Source organism: Ictidomys tridecemlineatus, chromosome 13 (genome assembly GCF_052094955.1).
Source record: "Ictidomys tridecemlineatus isolate mIctTri1 chromosome 13, mIctTri1.hap1, whole genome shotgun sequence".
Lineage (NCBI taxonomy): Eukaryota > Metazoa > Chordata > Mammalia > Rodentia > Sciuridae > Ictidomys > Ictidomys tridecemlineatus.
This window is the reverse complement of record NC_135489.1, coordinates 3,735,826-3,751,467: the sequence shown is the minus strand read 5'-3', so window position 1 is coordinate 3,751,467 and position 15,642 is coordinate 3,735,826. Positions and strand designations below refer to the sequence as shown.

Genomic DNA, 15,642 nt, shown 5'->3' with positions numbered 1-15,642 from the left:
GGAGAGTAGAGGTGGAAGAATATGACCCATCCTTTGAGGCAGGGATTGGCAAAGGATAGTCCAGATCAGGCCCACTGCTCGCTTTTGTAAATAAAGCTTTATTGGAACACAGCCTTACTAATTTCTTTACACACTGTCTTCTGTTTCTTCTGTACTACCTTGGCAGAGGTGTGTAGTTGTGTCAAAGACCTCATGGCTCCAGAGCTGACAGTATTTTTCATCTGGTTCTTACACAGAGGGTTTCCTACCCCTGATCTGAGACACTGATGTATTGCTGAGTTTTTGTGATATAATGGGGGAGAAATCCAACTAATATTGTGTAGGATGGTTATGGAGTTTATGGTCTCTTTGACAATGAAAAATTCCATAGGAATGAGGTTTTAAAGACAAATTCAGATCATTTAGGACACAGCAGTTGTAGTCCTCCAATGTCTTTCTGTAGAACTAGTCATTATCTTGGTTGTTATTGACTTAAGATGTCTTGACATTAATATTCTACTTAACTCCTCCCAAAAATTATTTTGACAAAAACCTTTTCAACCCTTGAATTGAATTGAAATGAAGTAGGAAAATATATTTTACAGCTTTTGCAGCCAGTGTGCTGTTAAGAGATTTAAAAATGACGGGCTTCAGCATGGTTAAATTTTTTTTGTTACTAGTTAAAAGGATCTAGTCTGTTAATTAGACTAATTATCACCTGTTCAGGGCAAGAAGACCCTGGAGACTCTTAGCTAAGTGCAAGCTCCCTGGTTTTGTGTGCAGAAGCCCTTGAGGGAACTTCCCATTCTCCTCTGGAAGCTTCTCTGGAGTCTTCAGGGTTGACTTTAGGAAAGGAGATCTTAACTAATTTTAGGTTTTTATGGCTTCTTGATATAAATTATGCTCCTGTTTTTATGTAAGGTGAAACAGGAGACTTTCAAAATAGTAGCCTAATTTAAATATTCTAGACATCAATATCATCATGGAACACTTTTGATTTTATTCATTGAGGCCTTTATATATACATTACACATATTCTCAAGTAGATTATCGATGGATGATGTCATTAACTTTCTTAATATAATTATTGCTCTTTAGCTATTGATATGCCTTTTTGATAATTCAATTTATAGAAAATTGAAATTTTTTATTTTCTATTTCAAAGTTGCACATTACATTTAAGCATTGTTTAGTACTTTGGAACTACATAGAAATAAGATGAACAGCATTACTCTGGAATAATATTGAAATATCTGTTGTGGTTTTAGTGCCTGTAACATATGAATAGTTCTTTTTTTTAAAAGAGAGAAAGAGAGAGAGAATTTTAATATTTATTTTTTAGTTTTCGGCAGACACAACATCTTTGTTTGTATGTGGTGCTGAGGATCGAACCCAGGCTGCACGCATGCCAGGCGAGCGCGCTACTGCTTGAGCTACATCCCCAGCCCGAATAGTTCTTTATGTCTAAAAGCAGTATTGCATATTTTTATTTTTACTTAAATGTTTCCTGGGCCAGAAACATGAAAAGCATCTCATAAGTGTGATGCTTATAGATGCTGAAATTGTTATTGTGGACAAATTTCTCAAACTTCTTCAATTTTTCTTGGTTATCCTTTGGGGTACTCAGGTTACTTTTTAAGTATAATCTTCTCCTGTGAATTAAGTGAGCATTACAGTTGCTCTTTGTGGTTGTCTTTCTCTGCCCTTTCATGGGCTCCTTTATTCAAGAAGGATTCACTCTCAGTTCTATTTGCAGCTCTGCAGAAACTTGCATGGCGGCAACCCTATGTACAAAGACCACATCATTTTCTTTCTATCTCCTAATGTATCATTATATAATTATTAAATTATTATCATTCAAAAGGAAGCTTTTATTCCAAAGAAACTGTGCACTGGTAGTGTTTGAGTAACTTAGAAATTATTGAAACATTCATTAGGACGTTGGGTTTTCTTGCTAGGAATTATATAAACCTTCCCTTGCTTTTATATTTCTGTATTGATTATTATTCACAAAGAGCAGCAATATCTGTCAATTAAATTTTTTTGATATCTGTTTAGTTTTACAGTAATAATTTTCAATGAATCAACACCGCTGTATCACAGTTTCAAAAGGGAGTGTGCCTACATAACTTTTTAAATATTTTGACAAATGTTAGCCTACTCTTTTATGAAAGTTTTATTTGTGGCACCCTGTCTTGCTTGCTTATTGGTTTGTTTCTAATATATATAGGTTTGTGTGGTTTATTAATTTAGCAAGACTACCCCCAAGGTGTCATGGAGGAAAGGTGGAATATTGTTTATTTAATTAAATACTAGTTTTGAATTATGAAAATTTAAAAAACTGGGTGATGTTAATTGTAGTCATATTCATTTCAGAATCCTTCTTTTAAAATACAACAAAAAGTTAGAGCTGTAGTTGTCACTGTACTAGTCTGCTCCCTGAACCTCATGACAGGTGTTAGCTGTGTCCTCCAGTGATATAGTATGTTCTTTTGCATGTGGGATTCATGTTTATATATTTAATGTTGATTATTTTTAATTATATGTGATATAATCGTACTCTTGTTTTAATGCAATTACATTTGTAAGATTTTTTAAAAATTATATATGTGACCTCATGATGTGAAATGAATTAACTAATTATATATGTGGCTTTAGTTATTTCATGTTCATATCATAAGGGTCTTTCATTTCATGATTAACTCATAATTTGCCTGCTCCTCATCTTATGATTGTTTGAATGTTAATTGAGAACATTTATTTTTACATGTCTATACTTTTGCAAGTATTTGTCAATGCAAAGTGGTGCACAGCTATAATCTTCACTACACAGGAGGCTACAGCAGGAAAACAGCACATTCAAGGCTAGCTTGGGCAATTAAGCTCTGAATGTCTCAAAATCAAATCAAAGAAAGGACTGGTAATGTGGCTCAGTGGTAGAGGTCCACAGAATTAATCCTTAGTACTCCCACCTCCACAGCACAGTGTTTCTCAGTGGCATCTAACTTAAAATAAATATATTATTCTGGAATAAAAGACAGAAATAGAACATGTTTAATTTAAAAAGTGTAGCAAAAGTGATTATATTTTAGAATCATCCTGAATTATACTGATTAGGAAACAACATAAAAATATATTGATGATACTTCTTATCTTAATTCTTTTTAAAAATAAATTAAGAGCATTTTTTCAAAATACTTGTATCTTTGTATATAGTTGGGATGTATGCAGATTTTTCATTTGAGTTTCTAATAAAATGAATATCTACCTACTAGAGTTTAATTTTTTAAAAAAATATTTAAATATGTAATTTGAGGGAGTATAAAAATTCATTTTTTGATACTTTTATAATATGGAAAGATGCCATTATAAATGTTATACCAATGTAAATGGTATAATTTGCCATTTAGATATTTAAAAGCAGGCAAATACTTTAACAGAGACTAAGCCCACAATATCTATAAAGACAGAACTGTTATTAATATAATCATAATTTAGCTCCTTTACTTATTTTTTGTCTTTTGTCCATGATACCTAATAACACCCAGACGAGAATTTCTAGTTTTTGTTATATAGCTGACAGTGGGGTTGTTTAGTATATTTTCTTCAAAGCTGGAGATGTGGATTTAAATCTTGAGTGTGTTACCTCTACTTTGCAAAAAGAAACTTTCTGAAAAAGTTTCTTGGCACTTTCCAACCCTCTTGTCCTGTACTGCTGCCCCTGAATATAGCAGGCAGAGCACTCAGGGACACTGTAGGTTGACAGGAGTGCTAAGGGTAGAGGGCCCTCTCATAACAAAATACCAGAAAAAATCTTTGATTTTATTTAGGAATCCCTGTTTAATTTAGGAATCCTTATACAATTGTACTAAAAGATTAACTCTAAGTTGACTGCCACATCAAGTTTCCCATAAGCAAAAAAGGGCTTTATTTCACATTTTTTCTCATCATAGACATCTCCATCCCAGGAACTCTAATGAAAACACCTCTTGGTTGGACTTGCTAAAGATGTTATAAATAACATTATACCATTGAAATTATTTTCCCCCAAATTTCCTGGTCATTCCTACTGATTACCCAGGTGGCTGGTGAGAAATCTGGTATCATTTTGATTTCTTTGGCCTGTGATTTTGTTTCCTTTTGCAACTTTTCCAATCTCTTTGTATCTAGTAAATATATCTCTTGAAGCCCTGGGAAGGGAAGGGGAGGGAATAAGCTGAGCCCTTTTGATTCAAGATCTAATGGCACTGCATGGTGGGTGTATCTTCAGTAAACATGAAGCAGATACAAAGAAGTTAGGAGCCAGAGCAGCTGCCAATGGCAAGGGAGTCAGTTTCTCTGCTCAGAAAAGACATTCTGCTGAGCATGTTTCTCATGCCTCTGCTGTGCTATCCTGTTGTTTTTTAAAAATATGGATTTATAAATGTTTAGAAATTTAAAATTTAGTTTCAAAAGCTTGTAGTCCCAAAAGAAAGCAAATATAGAAAACATGGCTGTTGTCTGTGCACGTAGATCATAGGTGCAGCCCTGCGTTCCTTTTGGTTTGAGATAGACCACCATTTGTGAACCAACATGAGTGCCAGGGAAAGAGAAAGACAAAATATTGGAAAACTGGGAGGCTTGATGAATGACTCCTTTTACTGAGATGTCCATATTTTGAATTCGGATTCTGAAGGCTGTGAGGTTAGAGGAAGAACTCAAACTCTTCATCACAGTTCATTTCATCCAGGTGGTATAAAATAATTCATACAACTCCACTGAGTACCAGGCCGTTTTCTGGCTTTACTGGTAGGGTGAACCAAATGTCATGATGTTCTTATATTATTTACCCTCTAAGGCTGTAATCTCTAAAAGATTGCCCATTAGTTACCTTTGTACATCCTTCAACTGACCTTCTTAAAAAATTGTCTCCACTAGCTTAGTTTTGCAAAGTAAACATCTTTTTATTACAAATTCAATTAGGCCAGAAGTTTCTTATGTAAAAACACCACAGGTGGATAGAAAATATTTTATGACCTTTAACCTCACAACTTGAGTCACAGGGTTTTGCCATACCCCTGATTGACCATGCAGGCTGCACTCAGGACGCTGCAGGCAGTGTGGAGTCCCATTGGGCAGGGCACTGCGAATGCCTTTCCTCCAGATACAAGGCATTCTCATGCATTTCCTATGATTGGAATTTTTCCTGCTGGCTCTACATTTCCAGTTGTCACCTACCTTTTAAAGTCTAAATTAAAGACCACTTCTGGGAAGTCTCAAATCTCCCCTATCCCGTTATTGCCCTTGTTTTAAATTTATGATGGCACTTTACATTTTTTCCTAGCATAGAATTTAGTTTTGTGAATAGTTTTTCTTTCTTAGTATCTTGTAATTTCCTTGAGAGGCATTTTCCTTGATTGTTCTGTACTCTCCAGACAGTGTTTTTGCAGTGGCAGATGGTCAGGTGCTTCTGAATTCCATCCAGAGCACACACTGACACTCCTTTGTTTTAGCTCATGGTGTCTCCTGGCGACATCTCAGGAGGACTTCTCCAAGCCCCAGGAGAGCCAGAGTCCCTTGGGAGATGACAGAATTCCCCACTGATGTTGAGTGAAGGCAAGTATTTTAGAATATTTGAGGGTCAGAACTTGTGTAATTCCAGGAGACATCCCATCAATAAGTAGGTCTTAATCTTTATAAAGACAGTTTACATTGGTAATATTTCCAGTTCTTTTCAAGCTGTCAGTGGGTGAACTTATTTATTTTCATAAAGCAGATTGTAAAACATATGAGGTTTTCTGAAAGTCCAGTAGTAGTCTTACTTCTTTGTTATCTGGCTTTTGTTGTTTTATGACAGGCACTGAGCTTTAGTTTAACATTTTTATTACATATGAATAATAGAGTACATATACTGAGGTTTCATACAGGTAATTTTGTTAAATGTACATCATGGTAGATTTTAAAATGAGGGATTTATTTTGTCATTCATGAAGTTGTAATACAGTCTGGAGAAACTATTTGTTAAAAGATAGCATCTATTTAACCTCCTTATTTATTTCTTGTAGGAGAAGGTTAGATCCACAATAAATACATGAAGAAATAAGTAGATAGGGGAATTTATCTTGGAAATAAGATCCGTGTCATGGTTTTGAAATGTTAAATGCATGAAGACCTGTCAAAGAGATATACAGACATGATTTTTTTTTACAGTGCATTTCAAAGTATTTAGTTATATTTGTCATTCTCTAGTACCAGTAAGCAATGATCAAATGATATAGTAATTTTGAAATCAGACTGCATTAATGGATGTAAATATAGTGTTTCTTCACATACATTGTAGAGATAAATAGATAAGCAATTTACTATTAATGAAGCACTTATGATATGTTATGGCATTTCTAAAATATTTAGCAATGCTTCTATTCCATTTAAGATTTAACTTTATAAATATACACAATGAGAGAGTTTTATAAAAGGCAATTTATAATTTGGTTCATAATAATAAGCCTGAATGTTTTATTTGTTAAAGTAATCCACATATACCCCAAAATGGAAAAGTTTTCTATTTGGAGCTGGGATTCTTAATCTGCCCTAATGAGGCTAAAGAAATCTGTAAAGTCATGATTAAAGCCTTTATGGAAGTTATTCTCTTTATAGAGCTCTTTGTTCATAACTTAAGACAAGAGTGCTATGATCTTTTACATTTTTAATTGTACTAACTGTGTAAAAGTGCAGTTTACTTGAATGTGGTTGATGTCAACTGCCATGGCATGATGCCTATCAACTTATTAAAATGTTTTACTTTTGATTATTGAATTTTAATTTTCTTTTATTTGATTGTTAATCATCCCAAATTAATTAACTAGACTCATTGTCAGAGGGATTGTTTTAAACCCAATAGTATTAAATATAAAAAGTAATTTTTAGTGATGACCTTATAGATGTCGGTTTCTGCAAAGAGATGATAAGATCAACCAGAGAATATATTAAAGGTTCACATTTCCTTTATTATTATTATTAAAAGCTTAAACTGAACTTGGAACCTGAAATATTTTATTATATAATACTTATTGATTATTTTCAGCCACCCTCCCCTACCATATAGGAAATAACTTGCAATTTCTTTCGGTCATAGACTCTTTTTATAACAATCTACAGTTCAGATGTTTTTGCCTTTATCAAAGGAGCTTTTTTTTTGGGTACCAGTGTGATAACCCAGAGGCCCCCCTCAATCAGGGAGCCATAGGGACTCCCTTTTCTCGCTAGGAGCTTTGTGGTGTGGGCTGCTGGATGTCTGAGGCGAGGCACAGTTGCAGCAGCACCAGGCACCCGCCTGGCAGGCAGCAGGGCTTGTCTGAGTGGTGGAGTATGGATAGCATTTCATTTAGCCTTTGCTCTGACAGCCTGTGCCCTGGATAAGTGGTGTAGGCCTGTACAGGTGAAATCTATTCTCACTTTTGCCTCAGGGGTGACTGGACTGTAACAGAATTTTTCAAACCCGTTGGGCCCAACCGCAAAGCAGAGAATAAATGGCTGAAGTGCCAGGCCTCGACAGAAAAATCAATGCCTGGTTATACAGACATGACAGACCAGGCCTGCAGTTCTCCTCACAGAGGCTGTGTGCACGCCACACTCCAGGGTTACCCAGGGTCCATCTGGGGCCTTTGATGTTCCTGTGCAGGCAGTATTTACATTGTTTTCTTTCTCTTTCATGCAGGAAATTTACATGCCACTTATGTGATAGAAGTTTCACAGAGAAGTGGGCCCTGAACAACCACATGAAACTCCACACGGGAGAAAAGCCATTTAAGTGTTCCTGGCCCACATGCCATTATTCATTCCTCACAGCCTCTGCAATGAAAGACCACTACAGGACGCACACAGGTGTGCCACGCCCCTTCTGTCCCATTGGCTGAGGGGGGGGGGAGGGGGGACTGTCCTAGTCATAGAATGTATTTAAGATGTAGTAATTGCATATGAAAATGTATGATATCATTTATTACCTTTCAGTAATACTCAGGGTAGCTTTAAATTGACATTTTAAAGCATGTGTGCATGCTTGTGAGCATGCATAGGTTCATATCTGGAACCTCATTTATGGAGTGTGGGTGTGTGTGCGCGTGCGCATGTGCATGCATGTGTGAGTGTGTGTATTGACACATATTTTTAGATGTGATTTTTGTCAAGGATCATTTGGAATATTAAGTTTTCAAAGAGAGCAAGTCTTCTCGTTTCTTACAGACATGTTCTAGGTCCCATAATATTTGTGCATAATATTGAGTCCTGATTTTACTTACTATTTAAAAGTTTTAAATAAGTTAATGCCTTTCTTCAGGAAAGAATGCTGTCAGGTCTAAGTTTTTGATAACATATAGAGACTAATCTATATTGAGTTACTGTAAATTTTTTTCAGAAAAATAAACACTAAAAGAAATAAATTAACATAAATTTGCATCAAGACATAGAAAGGACTCTGGAATTTAAACAGAGGTTGATAGCAGAAACAGTGTTGAGAACACACCTCTATTGGACATAGTACTGAGAATCCTCAGTTAGGGCCTTCATCACTATAGATTCCAGCTGTGTGCTGTTGTCATGTGCTGTGTTTATGATTTGTTTTTCTTTGTCTTATTACAGTGGGCCGAAAACTTCCTTATATGCTTATATCTGAGTACTTTCCTTATATCAGTATAACTATATTACTGTGAAGTATTTGGTATTTTTGTGGTCTTCTTTACACCTCTCAGAATGTATTTTATTCCAGTGAAAAGAATAATAAATTTTAATCAGCATTCTCAAATGTTCTTCTCATTGCCAAAAATCCTATATTATTGTTAGAAATTGTAGGTTAAAAGTTCTTCTGAAGCAGTTTGTGGGAAGCCTAGGCCTCCTTAGCTTCCTTGACAAGGGTGTTGACGATTTAAGGTCTCCAGCCTGCCCTGAGAGATCACTTATATCGAGCAGCAGATGAAAAGCCAGTGCAGATGTAATTTATCGTCGGCGTTTCCTTCTAAAGAATAATTGTGGAGACTTGGCTGGATCAATAATATAGATTTTTGTTGTTAGGTCTTGTAGTCTGCACCATAATGAGAGATAGGGGACAGTGGCTGTTTTCTAATAGAAAATAAAGGATTGGTTTCCGTGTCTTTCTACATTTGAATGCAGAATGGCACACTTGAAACTAATTCAAGTTGTTATGAAAAGAAGTCTTCTATTAAATCTCAATGTAAAAATATGACATGCTAATGAACCCCCTCTTTATTGAGTGAAATAGTGCATTGAGCTTTTTCTTGTTTTCTCAAAAAATATTCTTTTGCCCAATGTTTAACCCTAACTACCCCCCAAAGCAAGTGAAAATTGAATTTAGAATGAAAAACAAATCAAGCCACCAAGGTAAATATGACACACAATACATTGGAGACTAACATCCTAAATAAAATCCTACACATCAAAAAATCAAGGTCACTAATGCATCCAGAATCAAATCACATGGAAAATGAATAAGTTTTTTCTTTGTGTCTTTATATTTATTTTAAAATAGGGATAGGACTAGAACTTACTATAAAGAACATACACATATATGTGATATATCAATACAGAATTTTTTCTATATTTTAGAAGAAAGATATAGGTCACAAAGAAGTTCATAAATGACAGGAAGGAAAAACACGTTTTCTTGAATTCAAAAGCAATAAGAATACTCATTTCTGTTTAGAAAGTATGACAGTTGAGTGCTGCCACACTGACATTCCTGCTGAACACACTGCAGAATGCATGTATGTGTGCCTGTGCCTGTGTGTAGTGATATACCCTCATACCCCGCCTGAGTGCCTTACTGCTTTCTACATCTGTGGGAATGTGTGTTTGTGCCAGTACACCCAAAAGAGAGCCCAGAAAGCTGGGGTAATGAAGAAATTGGACAGAACATTTTTGCCTCAACATAGAATAGTATGCTAATATCAACAAGCAAATTGTCTTTGGGGAATAACAAAAAGTCTACTTCAGTGTTATTTAATTGATACAACAGCTAGTTAGAAAGATTTATATTTCAAATTGATTAAATAATTAAATGAGTGATTATAATTACACTTTATTCTTCACAGCCCATCTACTCTGTTTTGTCTATAATGAATTAATGATGCCAAGAAATAAATTTAACCCAGAAATAAGAAAGTAAAGATAGTAAAAATATTTAATTCAGCTTCATTTTTTTTAATAATAAACAATATAACATAGCATTGGGAAATAAGAGCAAACACTTTTTTAAAGGTTTCTTGTTAATAAGTGTTCCTTTAAATTATAAAAGTCAATAGTGTTCTTAAGTAATGGAAATATTTTTTTTCAATTACCACAGTTATTCTGCCTTTCTATGTTTACTGTCCATTCTGACTTTACAAAGGCAATTTCAGCTTCCCCTAACATGGCAAGCTAACTCTCTGTTATAATGTACCAAAACTCTAGGACAAAGGAGATTGATATGGGCAAACCCGGGAAAGACTTGTTGCATTAAATGTCTGAGTGAGTAAATGGGGTAGATATAGATTACAAGTGATTTATTTTATTTCAGGAAAAGTATTTTATAATTTCACTGAATCTCTCCAAGGTTAGCATTTTTATTCTGTTTTGCCCTTCTTTGTGAGTCTTATGGGATGAACTGCCTAGCTGGCCAGATCTTACTGCCTAAATAAGCAACAGTAGAAAGATATATTGTATTTATAAACTGTAGGGCAAGATATTAGTTTGTGTAAAAAGGGCTAAAAAAAATGAGCATTTTCACCACTTATAACATTACTACATCTGCCAAATCTGTCTTTAATTGTTGCAGGGGGTTCAAGTCCAGAGCTATCATTAAAGATAGTATGAATTTTTATAGAATTTCTTTATAGCAATCCCTAGACTTCCTTTCCTATGCCATGAAAGTTCGAGAAACATAAACAGCATTGAATTGCTGTTGGTACTGAGTAATGTAGATTTCATTGTTTCAGGATCTTCAGTATGTTCAAAGAAACCATTTAATTCATATCATAAGTAGAAGTGATTAAAGAAGACCCAGATAGAATAGGTAAAAACAATTCAATATTCTTAAGTTGTTAGAAGATTCAATATGTTTTATGTAAGCAGAATCATATATACTGTATATTAACAATTTCAAGCAATCTTTACTTAGCTCGGAAAGGCCAGATGTATGGGAATTGTAAAAAATCAGGATATGCATAAAAACTGTTCAAGTGCATAAAGCAGCCCCATCTGGAAGACATCTACCAGAAATGAAGTTGTACAAAACCATTCCATTGATAATAAAGCTAATTTTTATGGGTCTGACAAGTATGTAATTATGTTCAGTGGTGCTTTTCAGATTTTATCACAGTCAATAAACCGCAGTGGTAATTTCATTCCCATTTGACATATTTACATGGAAACATTTGATTGGAGGAATTAGTAACCCTGAAAGCCTTGATAGATATGTTTTAATGATCTGTGACCTCCGCAGTCCCTCATCTGTTTATTGTTGCAACAGGCGAGAAGTCGTTTCTGTGTGACCTCTGCGGCTTTGCCGGTGGGACCCGACATGCCCTCACCAAGCACCGTAGGCAGCACACAGGTCAGTACCAAGTCTACAGAGAGAGAACATGGTGTCAGATATCCTAGCCACCATTTTTTACCTCGTCAGTTTCTTTTCTGTTTAACTCCTATAAAATCTGAGGACCTATAGAGAATTCTATTTGAATAATGTAAGATTTTAAATTATCTATTTTTATACATTTAAAAAGTAGATGTGTTACATATTTCAGGAGTCAGATATTCAGATGTCCCCAGTAAATTATGTTAAATAGGAGAAAAAATAAAAACAGTGGCTCCCTAAGCTTGCAGGTGTGAATAGGGGAGCCCATGTTGGTGGTCCTCCCCCCCTCCTCCCCCCGCATGCCTCTGTACCCACCTGCCTACTTAGCTCCCTTATGTGTTATCTGCCCAACTCCTGTCTATCTCTCTGCCTCCCTGCCCTTCCCTTCTATTGGTCAGTCGGTCTGTGAGTTAATGTGATTTGAAGTCGGTGCTGTTTAATAAGTTATTCTTAATATTAATTATTAATGGAAATAAAGGAACAACATAAGAGATAATTATGGTCATTGAAGAGAATCTCCTTCTCCTCACATTATGTGTACATTCTTGGTGATTGAACAAAATAAAATGGATTCCTTGACTATGAACACTTATGAATGAGAAGTTTTAAACATTCTCAAATTTACTTCCTACTTTGTATAATCTAATGGGTCTTATAAGTAATTATTTTTGTAATTCTAAATTATATGTGTTTGGGACGGTATGGATTCATGGCAGTTGTCCCTTGAAGCTATTAACAGAACCACATTTTACTACCAGATCTTACCTTGTTAAGATGATAAGTCATGTGGTAACATAGTGATAACGAAGTATTGTATTTTTACTTTTGTACATGAGGATGGTTGATTGTGACAGTCACACCGTGAATGGCATGAAATTAAAGTATGTAAAATGTGTTATTTATGGTACATTATGAGTCTTGAAATGCTATGTTGAATGGGTACAGTCAGCTTTCATGCCCAAGATGGTATTTGTAGGATCAATGAAAATGAATGCCAGTTATTGCTTTTAGATCTTGCATGTATATGATTCGAATTTCCATCTGGAATAAGAACTGTTGAGTCAAAGGAAAATTTCCAGTCTAGCATGATATTGGAAACATAGATGTACTTTAAACACATAAAATTTTATTGTAAGTTTCCAGGAGCCACTGTGCATGCATTATTTTAAGAATTCGGTGTAAGATGATAGAAAAGGCAGTTATCCTTGACCACTCCAGTGGAATAGTTGGAAGTAAGTGCATAAATAGTGTGCTCATTAGGATTTTTATTCATAATGTTTTCAGTTTATTGGTGCTCAAAGTATTATGATTTAAATGTCCCTGTAGTTCTCCTTGTTTCCTCTGGTGTAGCCCCAGGGGACAGTAGATTCCCACTGTGCCACCTCTGCCACTAGGTATTGTCCCTCTTTGCCCTACAGTGGAGACCCTAGAGCTGCGATCACAGGCCTTCTAGCTGATGGATCGATCAAGAAGCCTGCAATGAGCCAGCATAAGTTTATATTTTATGTCAGGTCCAGAGTCTCCTTATTACTTTGCTATTAACTTTATACCATATAGGACAATGTCTCACAGACAGAGGTATCTGTCTTTTTGGCATTTATCTGCCTCTCTGGCACAAATCAAACATGATTCTTTAATACCAAAGTCAGTTCTTCAGACTGTTGGTGTCAACAAACAGCTCTGTACAACTCAGTCTAGGCACTTAGCTTTTATGCTGGATTTAAAATGTTTCAGCAACATACAACTTTTTATTTCCCAAGGCCAGACTCGAATGGTACATTTGAAATCTGTATTTCTCTGATGTGTCCCACTTTGACGTGGTTTACCTTTCTACCACAGAGTGCCCACGCAAATTACAATCGGTTTGGAAAGGGATAGGTATCCAAAGTGTTCCAAATGGCGTAAATAATTCCCTATTGCAATACAGACTGTCTAGGGGGCTGACACAAAACATCTTCTGTTCTGAGATTTATTTTTATCACCTGTCAGAGACCCTTGATTCAAGGGCACAGGAACCAGTCCTCACATGCAGTTGAAGAGTCCTGGCCAGCTTAATAACCCAGCCCACCCAAAGGAATGCAGAGTGTGATTTCCTGGAGATGTGGCAGCCAGTCTGACAGATGGTTGACACACAAAAGGACACTGCTCTGTGGTGACAAGCTATTCTGATGTCCCTGCGCTTTCTTCTGCTTTTCTATCAGGTTACCCGATAGAAAGGTGCAAAGTATTCCTGGTTGGTTATGTTAGCTAAGATTATATGTAAGCCAATACAATCTAAACAACCAAGTCCTGTTGTCTCATGTAGAGGAAAATGCAAAGATTTGGGGAACTCTTCCTTATTCTACTTTTTTGAAAGGGTAGCCCTCTTGCCTTATAGGTAGTGTTATTTGAGTTTTAATATGTTACTTGGTTTTACTCATTCTTTCAGCACTGGAATGGCAAGGAGTTCAAAAGCTCTCTTTCCAGTCAGTCCTTCATTAGAAGATCTTCCTTAAGCATGTTTATACACCTCTTCATGCACTATTTCTTATTTTAAATAACTAACAAATATTTAGCACACCAAAATTTTTATTTCAAATCTGTTTTTCTTTTCAACTTTTGAGTCTTGAGGTTGGGTTTATATTTTGATTATGTATTGAGACTAACAAGAAACTCCTTCTGTGTTTCTGCATTGTTGTTTTTTTCCTCCCTGAAGAAATCACCCACAAGTGATTTCAAAAATTACCAAATTGCATATTAGAGAAAAAGTATTGAACATATAGCAAAATACATGAATTGCAAATTAACTATCATGTACACATTTGAATAAATTGGAGTTTATAAAAGTTGAAGTGAGATTCTTACACTATTGAGAACTCAGATAAGTGTGAGCCTTCCTTAGCATTTTGGGTAGCATAACATTTTTGTTACATTCTCTTTTTTCCTTCCAACCCATATATAATTTAAAATATTTCAGTATTCCACAACTTAACCTATGATATGGTCAAGGTAGATATGTTGTGACATTTTGTAATTTACAACAATATAATGCTACCTACTGTGAACTTAAAATTATTTGAATTATAAAGAAAGTAAATGGCATCCTTTTTTAAAAATGTGTTGCTTTTAGATTTAAATTTTGTTAAATAAAAATACCATGAAAGTTCACCTGAAATAAACTATATTAAACACATTTTTAAAAAAGAGATTGTTAAACTCCCAAACTAAGAAATTTAAGTTTGAAGATCTCAGATCTTTAATTTGCACCACCGACATAGGCAATAAGGTCTATAATGTCACTTTTTTTGCAATCTTCAGATACCTTTCAAATTCATGAAGAATGAATATAGCTCAAGGATGTTGGGCAAGGATGCTGCAGTGAACAAATGGCAGTGATTTGTCACACCAAAACATTTTACAGACATTTAGAGGGAATGGAGTCATCAGAGTAAAATTGTGAATTTGCATAATTAAAATCTTATAAATTGCTGTTTAGAGTCATTTTATTAAAAGTGGAAGTTTTATACCAAGTTACAGTCTTATACAGCTATTATAATTATGACAATATTTTATTGGCATAAAAGTGGACACATAAATCAGTGGAATAGAAAGGAATCCAGAGATAGACTTATGCTTATATTTGTCAAATATTTTCAAACAAGGTATCATATTCAGAGTTAAATTCAGGAAAAAATGTGCAAAGGCCCTACAGTGGAAACCTCGTAACACTCCTGATAGAAATTTAAGAAGACCTAAATAGAGAGCTGTACCATGTTTATGGATCAGAAGACTTGATATTGTCATGGTTAAAATCTCAATTCCTTTCACATTGATCTGTGCAAATCCCATCATTTCTTTGAAAGATTGACAGATTTAAAATTTTGTATGGAAATTCAAAAGTATGAATATAGTCAAATAAGACTGAGAACACAATTGTAGTACTTAAAACCCCTGACATCTACTTATTATAAAGCTACAGTAATGAAATCATTCTAGTTTTGGTATCACATAGGCAAATGTATTTAATAAAGAGAAGAGACCTTATAGAAATAAACCTCACACCTACAAGGTCAAGTTAATTT

General features: G+C 35.0%; 1 protein-coding gene across 3 annotated transcripts in view; it reads left to right on the top strand.

The window, feature by feature from the left end:
• The window catches only part of Znf407 (zinc finger protein 407), a 421,370-nt gene that overhangs the window by 244,902 nt on the left and 160,826 nt on the right, over positions 1 to 15,642 (top strand). For all 3 annotated transcript variants that reach the window (XM_078029872.1, XM_005334380.5, XM_078029873.1), the window contains 2 exons: positions 7,676 to 7,842; positions 11,477 to 11,560. In XM_078029872.1, the coding sequence (XP_077885998.1) occupies positions 7,676 to 7,842; positions 11,477 to 11,560 (251 nt within the window). The remainder of the gene's footprint in view (positions 1 to 7,675; positions 7,843 to 11,476; positions 11,561 to 15,642) is intronic.